Raw genomic sequence first — 14934 nt, 5'->3', positions numbered from 1 at the left:
TAAATGAAACGCATCCTTGCAAGACCAATTACATTTACACAGATCTTCTTATTGCCATCATACACACACACACACACACACACACACACTGCACGTGATGAAGTTGTGTATTTACACTAAAGCTGATTATGACCCACGTGGCCTCACGGGCAGGACAGCAGGGAGCTGCAATCCTATTGGTCATCGGCCCTCTTGCAAATGTTCACCAACCAATCAGACGGGTTATTGATTTATCTCTGTCTTTGATCTGTGTCTAACTGTCAGCCCAGTTCTTCTGTCAAAAAAGGAAGTTTGCTGCGTCTCGTCGTGCATAAACAGGACTCATTTAAGAACGAAGAGCAGCTTGTTTTGGTGTCCTGAAGAGCCGGACCTGAATGAAGTTAATTGCACCTAAAAGGATGGAGTTGTTTCTCCAGAGATGCCACAGAGAGGGAATTTTAAACTCCGCCTTCCGGTCGGTGCTGCTCATTACAAGTTTGGTAAGAGCCTTTTATTCTCTGAGTGGACCTTCAGAAACTGTTTCTCTAAAAGAACAGTCCAAATCAAGGCAGGACTTTTCTGTAAATTCTTTCCTCTCTACAGTATGCTTCTGTCGGCCTGCCCCGCTGCCCTGCACTGTACCGAGAAGTAGGACAGATTATAATTTGATCTCTGCCAAGCCAATACTCATTTATCTGTGACAGACTGGGGCTAGGATGGAGAGGATGGACAGTGAATCCAGTCCAAACATGGCAGTCCTTTTAGAGGTCACCAGATAATTAAATTGAGCCTCAACTTTCTTTATTCAGATATAAACTATCTCATCAAATGTCCTAATGTAACCATCTGCAGCCGTCTGTCAGATCTTTTATCCAAGCTGACACAGAATACGTGTGCTGGCTGGACGGACGGGATGGGGCAGACAGACAGAAAGACATGGAATTGAAGTGATTCGCCAGCCGGGCGGGTGTGAGTACACAGGAAATTACTGCTCTACTGGGACTTTCATACACAACCATCACTGGGGTTTACAGTAGTCCAAGAAAAACAAAAAGAAAATATCTAGTGAGGGGCAGTTGTGTGGATGACAATACCTTGTTGATGTCAAAGGTCAGAGGACCTCATCACCTTGTTGATGAAGTCAGAGATGAATGTGCAGACTGACTGGAGATGATAAAAAGGCAACAGTAGCTCTAATAAGCACTTGTGTTGTAAGGAATCCTGATCACTCAATATACATTACGTCCAACACTAAAGCAGATGGACTACATCAGAAGAAAACCTTACCAGGTGCCACTCTGTCAGCTCAAAACAGAAACTGACAATTCACACAGGCTCAAACATTACCTGGTCTGATGAGTTTCTAAACTTTAGAGATGGTTGTGTGTGAAAGTCTCACATCAGCAGTTTCTGAAATACTCAGACCAGCCCGTCCGGCATCAACAAGCATGTCATGTTCAAAGTCAATTAAATCTCCTTCTCCTGTTCTTTGTCATTCTGATGTCCAATATCTTTTTGATGCACTGATTTGCTGCCATATGTTGGTCCGATATTTTGTTTAACAACCAATTAAACAAGTTTACTTAATAAAGTCTGTGGAGAACTTGCCCAGACAATTTGGTCCATTGAGTAAATTTTCTCGATGCCCCCTAAATTCCAGCATTCGGTCTTCTAAGGAGCCTGTCAGCAGCCTACACTTTGACTTTGCCATATGAGCCCATTTTATTATTTATTATGTATTAAACTTTATTTAACCAGGCAAATCCCATTGAGATCTGAGATCTCTTTTGCAAGGGAGGCCTGGGCCTGAAGGCAGTCTAACATGTATGTTTTTGGTCTGTGGGAAGAAACCGGAGTACCCAGAGAAAACCCACGCAAGCACAAGAAGAACATGCAAACTCCACACAAAGACCCCAGGTCCAACTGGGGATTAAACCCAGGACCTTCTTGCTGTGAGGCAACAGTGCTAACCACTGAGCCATTGTGCTTCCTTAAGAGCTCTAAATTTGGCAGAATTCTGGGTGTTGCTTGTGCACAGCCCTCTTCAGACCTAATCAGCTTTAAATCTGGAGCCATGCCATTCCAAAGAAGGTTGTTAAGCCTAAATTGACAGGTGTTAGCACCTTTTTTTTAAATTCTCCCAACTTTGACAAAAACCCAAGTTCTGTCTGAAGAATAGCAGTCCCGCAGCATGTTGCTACCACCACCATGTCTTAAGCCTCCAGTATACTCGGGCGGACATTTTTCCACGCGGACTCGACGTGCACTGTCCACAGAGGGTTGAGACTTCATACTCGAGTGTCCACCCTGAATGGCTGCAATCCAGCTCCGCAGGCAAAGGGGCGTTAACCTTGGGGACAAATGCAGGTCGCCGATTGGTCGTTTGCTGACACGCCTACTGGATTGATTGACAGGCCGCAAAAAAAAATAAAAAAACAAGAACTGACAGCCCCAACCACAGTGATGTTCTGTGTTTACTTGTTGTTAATAAAAAAGTTCTAAAAAAAAAAAAAAACAGGGAGCGCTGACCCTGCAGCCCACACATCAGACCAGCCCACCAGGAAATCTCCAGACCCTCACACAACCACGCTGGACCTGATTTTAATTCGCTTGTGATAAATTCCTTCATTTCTCACCATTTCAGTCATGGCGTCAACAGAGGAGGAGGAAGAGATTGTTTGCCTTTTGTCAAAAAAAAAAAAAAAGGCCATTAAACCAGACCAGGAATGAAGAAGGGGAATTAAATACATTCGTGTTGCATACAAAACAGTCCATCACCGGGAAGTTTATTGTGCGACACCGAGTACACGTACGTGGTCGTAAAAATTGAGCTTTGCACAGACATGCCCTGTGGGCGTCCGCTTCGACTTATCCGGTACGTGCGGACTGATGTATGCCTGCGTATACTGGGGGCCAGTGGATATGGTGTTCATTTGGTGAAGTAGAATGTTATTTTTTAACTTAACAGACACATTAGAATTGGGACCAAAAGTCCAACTTCAGATTCATCAGACCATAATATATTTCCCATACAAAGTTGGAAAATGATAAATGGACTGTACTTATATAGCACTTTTAATCAAGATACTCAAATCACTTTACAACACAAGATGTGCCCTCATTTCCCTCCACACACACATTCATACAGCTCTCTACTAGAACTATACAAAGCTAATCTGAATCTGTAGAGACTCATCAGTGCTTTTTAGATCACATTCATGCACCATTGGGAAATAAATTTTCTCTGAGTCTACTTCATCTTTGTTCAGAGAAGACTTATATCTTGCAGCACTAAACCATTATTCAGATACATGAAGACTATTGAAGGTCATTATCACATGTAGAACATAACCAGTACCTGCCAGAAATTCCAGCAGCTCCTTCAGTTTTGCTGCCTGCCTCTTGGTTGCCACCCTCATCGGTTTACATCTTGTCTTTTTTGTCATTTTTGGAGGAACATCCTGTTTTCGATAACGTTATTGTTGTCCCTCGTTATCGTCACTTCTTTATTACTATGTTTCATGGGCTATATAGTGCTGATATAAAAAAAAAATGTAACCTTCGTCTGACTGGTACCTTTCAATAATAAGATTTTTGATGGTGAATTTTCTGAAATGTGGCTTTTTCTGTAGGATGAAATGTGAGGAACATTGCACTAGGTTATCCAAATTTTATTTTGGGCATACCAAAGTAATTTAAATTAATTACAGGGGTGTACTCAAGATCTGTGATTAATTAGCTAAATATTAACCTAAGGGGTGTGCACATTTAACCAGATTATTGCACCTTTTTACAGTTTTATAATTTTGCTCCATATGACTGTTGTTTCTATATACGCTGGCTCTAAGGATGATAAAATGTAGAAAATATAAATGCTTTCTAATTGTATCTGTCATTTTCTCAACTAATGACTTCGATCAAACACACGTGGATCAAAAAATACCAAATTCAGATTTCTGATTGAGCATTAGAAATTACGGGATGAGTTAGTCACACGTGGACAGCTTAAAGTAGATCATGTCTTGCATTTAAATTGTCTGAGGAGAACAGATCTCAGGTACGGGTTCTCTATAACCAAAATAGCAGAGTGGGCTGTCAGCTGATCAACAAACAGGAAATCAGCAGGTTTGTCACAAACACATTCAGTCACATGTTTATATTGTTAAGCTATTTACACAACTCTTGATAAGGATAATTATTTAACCTATCTGATGCAATATGAAAGAAATACAAGCTACATGTAACAATGCGGGATCATGAAATCAGCTGTGACGTCACAGAGTTTTGGACTTTAATGATCAACACTGAAGTTTTTGATCCTTCCACGGCAGTAAAAGTACCTGACAGGGAGCCGTCTGCCTTTAGCTCTTGTCTTCACAGCTTTACTGTGAATGTACAGTAAGTGAACATGCAACAGAGGAAAGCCCAGGTTGTTGTTTGTGATTGACCATCAACCATTTATTAAGAATAGTGAACATCTCACACCTGCATTTTCTTACTGATGGGAACTGAAGGCAGCAGGACCCAAGTCATGGCAGGAGCAGAGCCAGAGGGGCACCACCCCCTGGAACCTGATTGGCCACCCCAGGTGCCACCTGATTGATAAGCTACTGCATGTAGCATTGGAAGGTGTTTGATTAGTTTGATTAAACATAGACACATCTACATCTGTATCAAAATTTGCCAAATGATTTTTGGTTTGCATATCCTTTATGTAAAGACACTAAATTTTAACATGTAAAATATTTGTTGTTTAAAATCTTCAGCATACTGAAAGTATTTTCTGATTTTTCCTGTTAATGTTAAGGGGATCCATCATTTGATATTAACGAGAGAGAGAGTTTGCAACTGGTGTCTCAGGCTTTTAATCCTGCTAACTGCACAATGAAAGTGTCACATGACCTTTCTCTAAGCACAAAACACAAATTACAGTTTAACGTATCGTATTTTTCAGACTACAAGGTGCAACATCAATGGACGAGTCTGTTTTCATACATAAGGCGCATTAAGCGAAATAAAACAGTCACATAAGTCAAACTTTATTCAACTCATTCACAATAACCATGTAAAATCAGTACGAGGTCAGTAAGCGCAACAAGAATTAATACATAAAGTGCACCTGATTATAAGGCTCACTGTGGATTTTTGAGAAAATTAAAGGATTTAAGTGTGCGTTATAGTCCGAAAAATATGGTATTAGAAAACTACATATCTGAACATAAGGAAAAGTTAGAACTACAAAAATCCACAAGAATCAGTACCTGAAAGAAACATTTTAGATGTGTGCTGACGTTGATGAACTAACATAAAACTTGTACTGGAACCAGCATATGGGAACGTTGGTTTCATACTAACTTTAGCTTCCAAATTGTCAAATGTCTATTTTTTATTAGCCCTGTTTGACACAATCTCTTCTGATGATAACCTTAGTGGGTACTAACTCGCACGAAGACTTGGCAATTGTTTTTACGCTGGATGTCCTTCCTGATGCAACCACAGACCACTGAGCTACCACAGCCCTCTGTGTGGAGCAGAGAGCTGCCATCCAAGGTGACCAGAGGAGCAGATGGTGGAGGTTAAGGCCTTGCTCAAGGGCCCAGATTGGAGTAAATGAGGGTGGAGGCACGTGTGGGTGTTTCACCTTTCCCATCCATATTTTTATGTTGTCGGTCCGGGGAGTTGAACCAATAACCTTCCGATCACCAACTCACCTTCACTAACCTCTGCGCCACCACTCGCAGTTCTGTTTTTATAGATTTTATTTTTATTTTTTTTTAACCAGGAGGCATCTGTGGTCCTTTAGTGTTGGTCAAGATGGTTTGCTTTTAGACTACTAAAATAATCCTGTACCAACTTATCTCTGAATGAGATCTGTACAATATTATTGATGCATTTTGAGTGTTCACACTCGTATTCAGCTTGTTCCATGTGAGATAAAATCACAGATGGATGTTAGAGCCAGATGTGAAAGGTCTGTAACAGTTATGGTTCAGAAATATTCCCTAAGTCCTTACCTTGACCACAGTTTTTTTTATTGTATCCTCTCAACACTAGTTCTTGGTCCTGGCAGTATCCATGTATCCTGGGTTGAAATCCTTGGCGGTTCATCTTCATGCAGTCTTAACAGGGAGCTACACACCGGGCCATCACTCCGTCCTCCTCGTCAACAGTCCCAACGAACAGGCAGCAAAGGACATTAGCAGGTATGAAATGGAATAGTTGCATAACTTGACATTTCTTTAAATTGTATTAACTGTCTTTTAGTTCTTGACAAGAAATATAAAGATTCAGTTTTTTGTACTATATATATAAAAAAGAAATGTTTAATTTTTCTTTCCTCCTTTCATATCTGACCAACTCTCTTCTCTCTACAATGTCCCTTCAGAGCTGTCATGGAAAGACATCTGGCAGCTAGTGTTAACATCTTCTCCAAGACATCCACACTGTATGTGAATCTGACACTTACAGACATTCTGTCTTACTCTCAGTCACAAAGACCAGTTTGATGACCACGTCCATCATATTGAATTTACGTAACAGCATGATCACAAAAGGCACATACACGTTTATTGTCCATTATTGTTGTTAGCCATCAAAGCACCTACTTTTTCTTTTCATGGATAAGCACAACAAAGAATGAATATTAAACCTAACAATTAGTGGTTTACTTATTGATTAAATAGGTTTACCCTAAAAATCAAGGACACTCATGGAGTCGTTCAAAGACAGGCACAATTCATTACTTCTCACATGTACATATAGCATCCTATCTGTCATGCTTTGTGTTTCTTTAGGTACTACTGGAAAGGTGAAATCCAGGATGCTACGGAAACCCTGATAGTAAGCTTTACTATGATCATGTATTCTGGTTTGATGATACAGAATACTTAATTCTTACTGTCATTACAGCTGGTGAGAACTAAAACCTCTAGGATTCAACATGTTATTGACTTTGTGAGGTAAGAAGTTGCTTATTATGCTGTTTGTTGTATTTACAAGTTCTCTCACAAGGTTGTGTAGACCTGTGAAATTTATAGTTTGTACTTTATGACCGAAACGATGCATTTAAGAATTTGGAAATAATTTATACTTCAACAAATACACTAAAAACTAACTAAATCAAATGACAGCAACTGGTGCACCAACAAAAGAAATAAAGAAGGTTCAGTTAATGAAATATACCAATGTCAAAAAAATACAAGTTTCTGTTTGTTTTTTTTATTTGAAAGTTTCAAAGAAAAATACCAACACCGTATTACTGTTCTGATCAAATGGGTTTCCAGACTCATCTGAGTTTCTTTCGAACAATCAGACTAATGGAAAAATAAAACAATGACCCACCCACAGCCCTAATTAAAGGATCGACGCTGCTGATTGAAAGTGTTTTGCTGAAGTGTTCTGTGTCTCCTTTCAAGGTCCATCCATCCCTATTCGAACCCAGAAATCCTCAGTTTTTCAGTGGAAGGCGGCAGTCTGGCCTACATGAAGTGGATGGATGAAGCCGTTCCAAACGACTGATCAATGGACTGAAATCTGTGTTAACATGAACAGACGCTAAACAAGGACACAGACATTTGTGTGCAGTATTAAGCTTCAGAAATTAGTCACAAGACTTCTACATTTTATTGCTCTCGTCCCGCCACAGTTAACATTTAATGTTAAGTCATTAATTACAAAAAGCGTTGCCAGTTAAACTGGAGATAAACAGCAGTCACTGTGTGGCGCGAGGTCCATGGAAAAGGGTCTGCGAAGTCCCACTTTTGTTTTCTATCAGGAAGAACACAAGAAGGAACCTACGTTTTATTGTTCCAAATCACTGTTTGGTTGACAAAACTCTTTTCTTTGAGGACACAGAAAGAGATGGTTCAGAGAAGGTGAAAGAGAACGAGATATGGAGCCACATATTAAGAAAATGCATTACTGGAATTAAAAGAAAAGTGTATTATGCTCCGCAGGTGCAGAACAGCCAGAGACGTAAGAACTGAACTCCAAAATCCAAGACAAGACGATGACGAGACATTGTTGCCGTCAGACTGCTGTAGAAGAAGACAGATGTGCTTAAAAATGTTGCATCAGTGAACAGCAAAGCACATCTGGTTTTATAGGTTTCATACATAATTGCTCAGGCCAAGAAAATGCACAAGCACATTGTCCATACGGTGTCAAACATGACAAATGAATGGATGAACACTGGTATAGTTGGTCAACAATGATGTCTTGAAGTAGGGGCTTTATTTAAGTGTAAAAATAGTTTGTTCTCCAGATTCTCTACAGTCCAAACCATGCACGTTAGACAAACTGGTGATACAAAGCCATTCAATACAAGATACTTTGTTTCAGAGACGTTCTGCTGTTTTTTTTTCTTTTCTTTCGTTTAAAAAATGTTTACTCATTAAGTTTCAAAGAACGCACACTTAATGATTGCTAACCAGTTAATTGCAATGCTTTACGCCGGTGTTTATATTTTTCTTGAAGAAACCAGATCTATCTTGAATTTCACCCACCGAGATGCTCAGCCAGGACTTTGTGAGCAACCTTTCATTAAAGAGACAGACCAAACATACAGTAATTGCATTTACTAGTTTATTATTAGAAAGAATGCAGTATTGAAGTAGATTGCCGAAGGTGACTCAATTGTGAAAGTTTGGTGAAAATCAACACAATGTATATAAACACAACTGAATCAAACTATAACAGTTTTGTGTTCCATTACATATTTCTTTTAGCCATTTTAAATGTTTTACTGTAATGTAAACAAGCAATAAGATTGTGTTTGAATTAAGTGCTGCAGGAAGGATAGAATGTGGGACAATGGTGAGTTTACATTCAGATTACTGGAGAATATATTAGGGATTTGGAGAAGCATCAATTATGTTTTAAACAGTCATATTGGACACAATCAAACTCATTCAAAACTTCCTTAACTCTGTTTTGACTTAAACAAAAATAAACCCGTCGATGATTTCTAAAAGTGGTACACTGAGCAAATGATGAAGCTGCAGGCATCTCAAACTGTTAGTAAATATATAAAAATCAAAGTAAAATTCACAACTGCCTTACTGGAGTCTGGCCAAGCCATTCAAAAAGAACTGAAAAGGCACATCACATGTATCAAGCTATTTAAATCAGACACCCTCAAAAATAATGAAAAAAAAAAAAAAATCCAGTGGATTTACATTAAGCTTACCATTATTTTACATGGTAACCCACTTCTCAGCTGGTAAGGTATACAGATTTGTCCCACGGTAACGGCTTCAAAACCTTTTTCTCGTTAATCCTTCAGCACATCATCCGAACACAAAAAGATCTCATCTTTACAGAAACTCTGTTTAAGGCAACCCTGCTTTTACTCAAATGTTTCCCCCCCCAGGAGTCTGCTCAGTCACTGGCATGGCATAATCCTGTTATTGTAAGAAAATGTTCAACAGAGATGGCACCGAAGTACACTACGAATTAAGTCAGCTACAAAGACTCGTGCTTGTACAGTCCGAAACTGTCAAAGAGCAAAACTGCAGCGAGCGTTTTATTTTTTTATTTTTACACACACGTCCATTACAAAAGATGGCTGTTGTTTTGGTAACTCCCCCCACCATCCTTGATCACTGATCATTTGGCTTCATGGAAGTTTTTCAGGTCAAGCACTTCTCCAGCTTTGAGTTAGCACATCAGTAATCAGTCCATCACAGTTCTTAGTTGGACTTGTTTCCATCTGTTCATGTTTAAGCTCAGAGGATTTGAATGATGAGGGAGAAACAAGGATAAAAAATAAAAAATAAAAAAAAGATGTTGCCTATGTAATATCTTTCTTGGCAATTACATACCCCAGAGAAAATGTCCATATATGCCTGTGCTCCAGGACTTGAACACCTGGTTTTCCACTACCCATTCTCCTTCCACAGAACTAAGTGAATACTATGGTCAGGCATGCTGGTAGCAAACACCAGTCCAGAGTCATTGCACCCATCCAGGCCATTGAGCCAGGAGGTCACGCCTGCCAGGAAGCTGGATCCCCGTTTAGATTTCCTGTAGGCCGGTAGAGGAAAACGGCCTGAAATGACCTCTGTCCTTAGATCCATCACATACAGAAAGTGGTTATCAAAAAGGAGTGCAAACACCTCACCAAAGCTCAGCAGGGACAGGTTGGCAGGGTCCTGCATTTTTATTACTCTGAGAACAGAAAATGAAACGGGGTCTTATTAAAGCATGAATTTATTTCACAAATATCCAAACCTTATTTGGTCAGACTAAAAATGCAACAGACAAGAATTATTTTGTTTACAAGAAGTACACTATACATAACTTTAACATTTTAGCTTATTCTGAAATTTTAGGTCGCATATTCAAAGCAACACCACTATAAGATCACCCTGGTATACTGTAAAACTGTATTACTATACAACCATGGTAGCTTTATGTTTTTATGTAGTTTCAGTCGTAATCAGTGCTACAAACATCCTGACACCTCATCTCTGGACAAAGACCAGATGAAATCAGTTAGTTTTACTAAAAGATTAAGAAAAACATTGTTTGCTGTGTGATCATGTTGAAGGTTGAAGCTTTCATGTATGTGCAAAAAAAAAAAAAAAAGGGGGGGTTGGGGTGGATGTCCTAGAAAAAATAATTATGTTAGCACATTTTAGATTCAATAATCCATCCCACCTCTTTGCTTATGGTGAAGTATTAACAGCATTTATCCATTTCTAACATACTCTTGTATTTTTACTGTGCATAGGCCTGTCGCAATAAACAATAAATCAATTAACTGCATGAAAAATGAAAATTATCAACCTCATTTTCATTTATCGGCTTTATCGTTCTTCGTCTCTCTTTCTACTGAAGACACTGGATGACAAAAGGCTCAACTCCGGTGTTCCTCACTGACCCCTCCCTTTCTCTTTAAAATCCATGTTAACCGTCCAAAATCACGTTTTTAGATCGTTAAAAGCAGCTAAGCTGAAAAGCTGAGCTACGAGCTAAGCTAACAGGCCGACCTCGAGGAAAAAAAACCTCCGTCTTGTCGAGCTCCAAAATTCACGGTTGAAACCTGTGCCTTTGTGTAAAAAGTTGTTTTTCTCTGCAAAAAGAAGCTGAGAACTGGTTTAATTATTTTTTTTATTAAAAGCTTTGTGTGAAAAATGCTATGCTAAAGAGCTCAAACCACATGTGCGTCCGCCATTTTGAGAACCGTAAAAAAAGGAAAGAGAGACAACCCATGTCACGTCAAGGGGCCTCCCTCACATTTTTCTTAGAGACACGCTGCTCGCTCGCTCACTATCCATCATTCGGTTCAAACAGTCTTGTACTGACATCCAGTGATCAAAAACCTACACTACTACACTCAAAACAAATTAACCATTTCTTCTTAAATTTGACAATAATTACTAATTATAGTCAAATTTCAAACAATGTTATCGTTTATTGCAATAATTTCTGAGACAATTAATCGCCCAGCAAAATTTGTTATCGTGACAGCCTAACTGTGCAATTACTGAAGATCAGTTTTGTTTTTTTAAAGATCGTATGGTCTTTATTTGATGAGCCCATGGAGCGTTTCAGATCTGCCCCTTTACTGGTCTCTAAAATTGATTTGGACAAAAATCAGCTGTTCACAATCAGCTCTAATCAATAGAACAGTGATTATGGACAAATAAGAATACGTTCATGGTTGTTTTGTATTCAGAGTGGCACTGTTTGCTCTCCAGTGTATATGTTATCAGTTGAGTTGTTTTAACACCTTTGATATCTTACCTGATAATTTCAAAACTGGCAAAGTCCCACTGATAAACACCGAGGTCTGAACTGCAGACGATGTAGCGTCCATCAAACTGCAGACGAGGTTGAAGGGTGATGCTGCGGTTCTCAGACACCGAGAGCGTTTTCAAACACTTGCAGTTGATTTCTCTGCCTAAAGGCCAAACCTGCAGAAGTGGCACACCATTTATTCCATCCTATTGACAAAATATCACCAATTTCAAAAAGAAATAGCTGGTTTGGCCCTTTTCTTTCCAGCTTACAATAAAATGTAATGTATCAAGAGAACTTTACCTTAATTTCATACTTGTCAGCACTTAGGAGGATATAATCACCAGGACTGTGGACCATAGATTCTACTTCACTCTTCTGTAGTATCACCTGATGACAGGCAACACAGAAAGTAAAACAAAAAACCTAAACGTGGCAAGCAAAAGTCAGAATTCTGTCTATTAGTAAATGAGCTGACCTTGGTAACCCACTCCGTGTGTCCAGTGAAAGTGTTGAGACATGCACCAACGGACAAAGACCAGACCTTTACTGAGAAGTCTGCAGAGCCACTGACCAGAACATCCAGCTCATCGTTGTAGTCCACACTGAAAACTGAACGCACACAAACACACACAACAAACAGATTTGTGCAACTAGCAGCAGGTGAGATGGTTTTTAACTAAAATTATTATTTAAGGGCTTTATTGCAACACACCATTTGGTATTTTAATATCCCTGTAAATAAATATGAAATTAGGAAAATTCAACCCTAAAACGAGTCAAATGCATCAGCGTGAATGTTTGAATGCAACACTTCAGTGATATTTATTTAAAATTTACAAATGAAAAGAAATACTTGCACAAAGTTAAAAATAGCTAACGTTTTACTGTAAGCCCAGTCAGTTTGCAAAAGCAGAAACCATAAATTGTGCATTAGTCTGAACCCATTTTAAGGCATCTTATAAGGTTTTCATTGAGTCAGGTTACGCCATTTTTACTGACCTGCTCCCGTGTGGCCACGGAACTGCTGGATTTTAGCTCCAGTACTCCACTCCCAGCATGCAATAGTGTTGTCAAAGGATCCGGTCAGAAGTTTCTGTTCGTCGAATTTCACTGTGGCACAGGTGTGTGTCTGAATTCCATAAATGCACTGTCCGGTGCGCACATCCCACAATTTGGCAGAAAGGTCATCAGAGCCTGTAAGAAAAAAAAAATGCTATTCAAGTTACTCCTGTGAACGATTCCACACAGATAAACACAGAACCAACCATCTGTGTGTGACTGAACTGTTTCAGGCTAAACATAAATCAAAGGTACGGTGCACCTGTGCAGAGGAGGCCGTCCTTATAATAGAGGGCGTATACTCGAGCGCTGTGGCCGATGAGTGAGGATGTCACAAAGGCCTCCTGATCCTTCAGCTGCATCATGCGCAGTTTAGCCTTTAGATAGACCCTCTTCCAATGTGATGCATCCTGAATGGACTCATCAATCCTCCAGCCCAGTTGTTGACACACACCCTGCCACACCTCTGTACACGAGTTTATTACCTGGAAAGAGACAGTGACTTGCTCAATAGATTTAAGACTTGTTACTGTGAATACATGGGATGCACTGAAATGAGACAGAACAAGAACATGTGAACTAGTGTGATTAATGACAACAGCAGAGAAGTTATGGTGTTGAAAGTTAAGTAAACAGACTAGGTTTTTTTTTTTTGTTTCCATAGAGTTTCAGTTTACATCAAAAGCCCGCCTGTAAATTTCATTTAGATGCTGTTTATTTATTAGTTATGTGCCTCTCCACACGTTCCTGGTTTAGATGGCTGTCCTTCCCGAGTCCAGTTCTGCTGGAGGGAAGTGATGTTTGTCTTTATATGCAAATCCAAGACAAGAAACTGAACTGAAAATTTGCCACAATCTGTCAATTTTTCATAGAACATTATTGGGCTTAAAAAACATTTTAACAGGATCAAAAATGTCTGTAGGCACTGAGGCTAAAATCTGGTCAATTTGGATCTAAAAGAAGACATGCAAGATAACAGGTATTGACAAAGGGGATTAAAAATTGAGATATTAATTACTATACCTTCCCTTATCCTTTTGAGCTAAAGAGTCACACAAACGTCACAACATTTCCACGTCATAAGACCTTTTAGGAGCTATGACTGGACTGAACAAGCTAATCAACCACACCAAACACTTCCACATTATAAGGCTATATAAGACTTACTTAAACTTGAATTAAGATCGGACTGACTTGAACTGGGTTGAAATAAACAGAATTTAAGTGTAATGTAAATATCAGATTTTGAATTTGCTTACTTTCTCTTGTGATTTACCATTATACTTTGTGAACTGGTTTTATTTAAATAAACTGATCTGTTATCCAGAGTCAAAGTAGTAGACAGGGACTCAAACGTTTTAGTCACCTTATTCCACTGTTTGCAGACCAGGCAGCAGGTGAGCAGGGTCTGAGGATCCAGCCACTGCAGCAGGTAGAAGGCCAACTCCAGAGGAAGCAGCCGCAGGAAGTCACGTTTTAGCAGCGTCTCAAGCCCATTGGAGAGGTGACGGAGCTGGGCAGCACCACTTAAAGATATAAGATGGTCCAGGGACACATTGCGCTGCTGGTCATTAAGAGAAAGGAAAGTGGCAGAGACTGACTCCAGCCACCTTTCAAAGGCCCTATTCTCCATGGGCACATGACCTGCAATACCTGTAGCACAAACACAACAACAGTAAAGTTCATATATATATATATAAAAAAAAGGTTTCATTCAACGCAGTAATGTAAGATGGTTTCACTATTCTCAAATTTAAACCTCTGGAGAGAAAACCTCTTGAAACTGGAATGTTTAATATTACAGCATGTACTTGTGCATTGTTGATACAAAACTCCTTAATAAACTAGATCTCACCTAAAAAATGACCAAGCAACACCACTATCTATCATGAACAGGAATAAAGATGTTTTTTTCATGATAGTTACTTTTTTCAGAAATCCACTATACCCCATGTGACTGCAAAGCTAATAAAATATTAAATGATTCATAAAATTCTGTTCATAAACGAACTCTTTAATTTTAGTGTTTATTTTTCAACTGTCCCATGGACGTCAGTGATGTACTTTGAAGAACAGTCCATCTTGAAGGCTGAAGCTCCCTCAGTTTGGTAGAAATGGAATTGGGCAAAGTTTCCCACTATTGTTGCAGAC

At 39.3% G+C, this 14934-nt stretch overlaps 2 protein-coding genes across 2 annotated transcripts; one reads left to right on the top strand and one right to left on the bottom strand.

The window, feature by feature from the left end:
* Positions 1-255: 255 nt before the first annotated feature.
* On the top strand, positions 256-7541 carry LOC119424403 (protein CutA homolog). Its single transcript, XM_037691873.1, has 6 exons — positions 256-479; positions 6034-6182; positions 6365-6424; positions 6774-6819; positions 6889-6938; positions 7395-7541. Exons 1-6 carry the CDS (start codon positions 375-377, stop codon positions 7495-7497), a joined length of 513 nt encoding a protein of 170 aa, XP_037547801.1. The 5' UTR covers positions 256-374; the 3' UTR covers positions 7498-7541.
* Positions 7542-9696: 2155 nt separating this feature from the next.
* Positions 9697-14432, bottom strand: fbxw2 (F-box and WD repeat domain containing 2). The gene is made up of 7 exons (XM_037692727.1): positions 14150-14432; positions 13046-13268; positions 12724-12918; positions 12200-12333; positions 12025-12111; positions 11728-11897; positions 9697-10146 (listed from the first exon to the last, which is right to left on the bottom strand). The coding sequence occupies exons 1-7, from the start codon at positions 14414-14416 to the stop codon at positions 9858-9860; spliced, it is 1365 nt and encodes a 454-aa protein (XP_037548655.1). The 5' UTR covers positions 14417-14432; the 3' UTR covers positions 9697-9857.
* Positions 14433-14934: the final 502 nt, after the last annotated feature.

This window comes from Nematolebias whitei, chromosome 18, assembly GCF_014905685.2.
Source record: "Nematolebias whitei isolate Nwh7 chromosome 18, NemWhi1, whole genome shotgun sequence".
NCBI lineage: Eukaryota > Metazoa > Chordata > Actinopteri > Cyprinodontiformes > Rivulidae > Nematolebias > Nematolebias whitei.
This window is presented reverse-complemented; position numbering and strand designations above follow the sequence as displayed.

Excerpts from the sequence above, each read along its gene's own strand:
- LOC119424403 (XM_037691873.1), top strand. The coding sequence starts at position 375 with ATGAAGTTAATTGCACCTAAAAGGATGGAGTTGTTTCTCCAGAGATGC. Across the intron at positions 480-6,033 it reads TGCTGCTCATTACAAGTTTG|TTCTTGGTCCTGGCAGTATC; the intron begins GTAAGAGCCTTT and ends TCTCAACACTAG. Across the intron at positions 6,820-6,888 it reads ATGCTACGGAAACCCTGATA|CTGGTGAGAACTAAAACCTC; the intron begins GTAAGCTTTACT and ends CTGTCATTACAG.
- fbxw2 (XM_037692727.1), bottom strand. The coding sequence starts at position 14,416 with ATGGAGAATAGGGCCTTTGAAAGGTGGCTGGAGTCAGTCTCTGCCACT. Across the intron at positions 12,919-13,045 it reads GGACGGCCTCCTCTGCACAG|GCTCTGATGACCTTTCTGCC; the intron begins GTGCACCGTACC and ends TTTTTCTTACAG. Across the intron at positions 12,112-12,199 it reads ACACGGAGTGGGTTACCAAG|GTGATACTACAGAAGAGTGA; the intron begins GTCAGCTCATTT and ends GCCTGTCATCAG.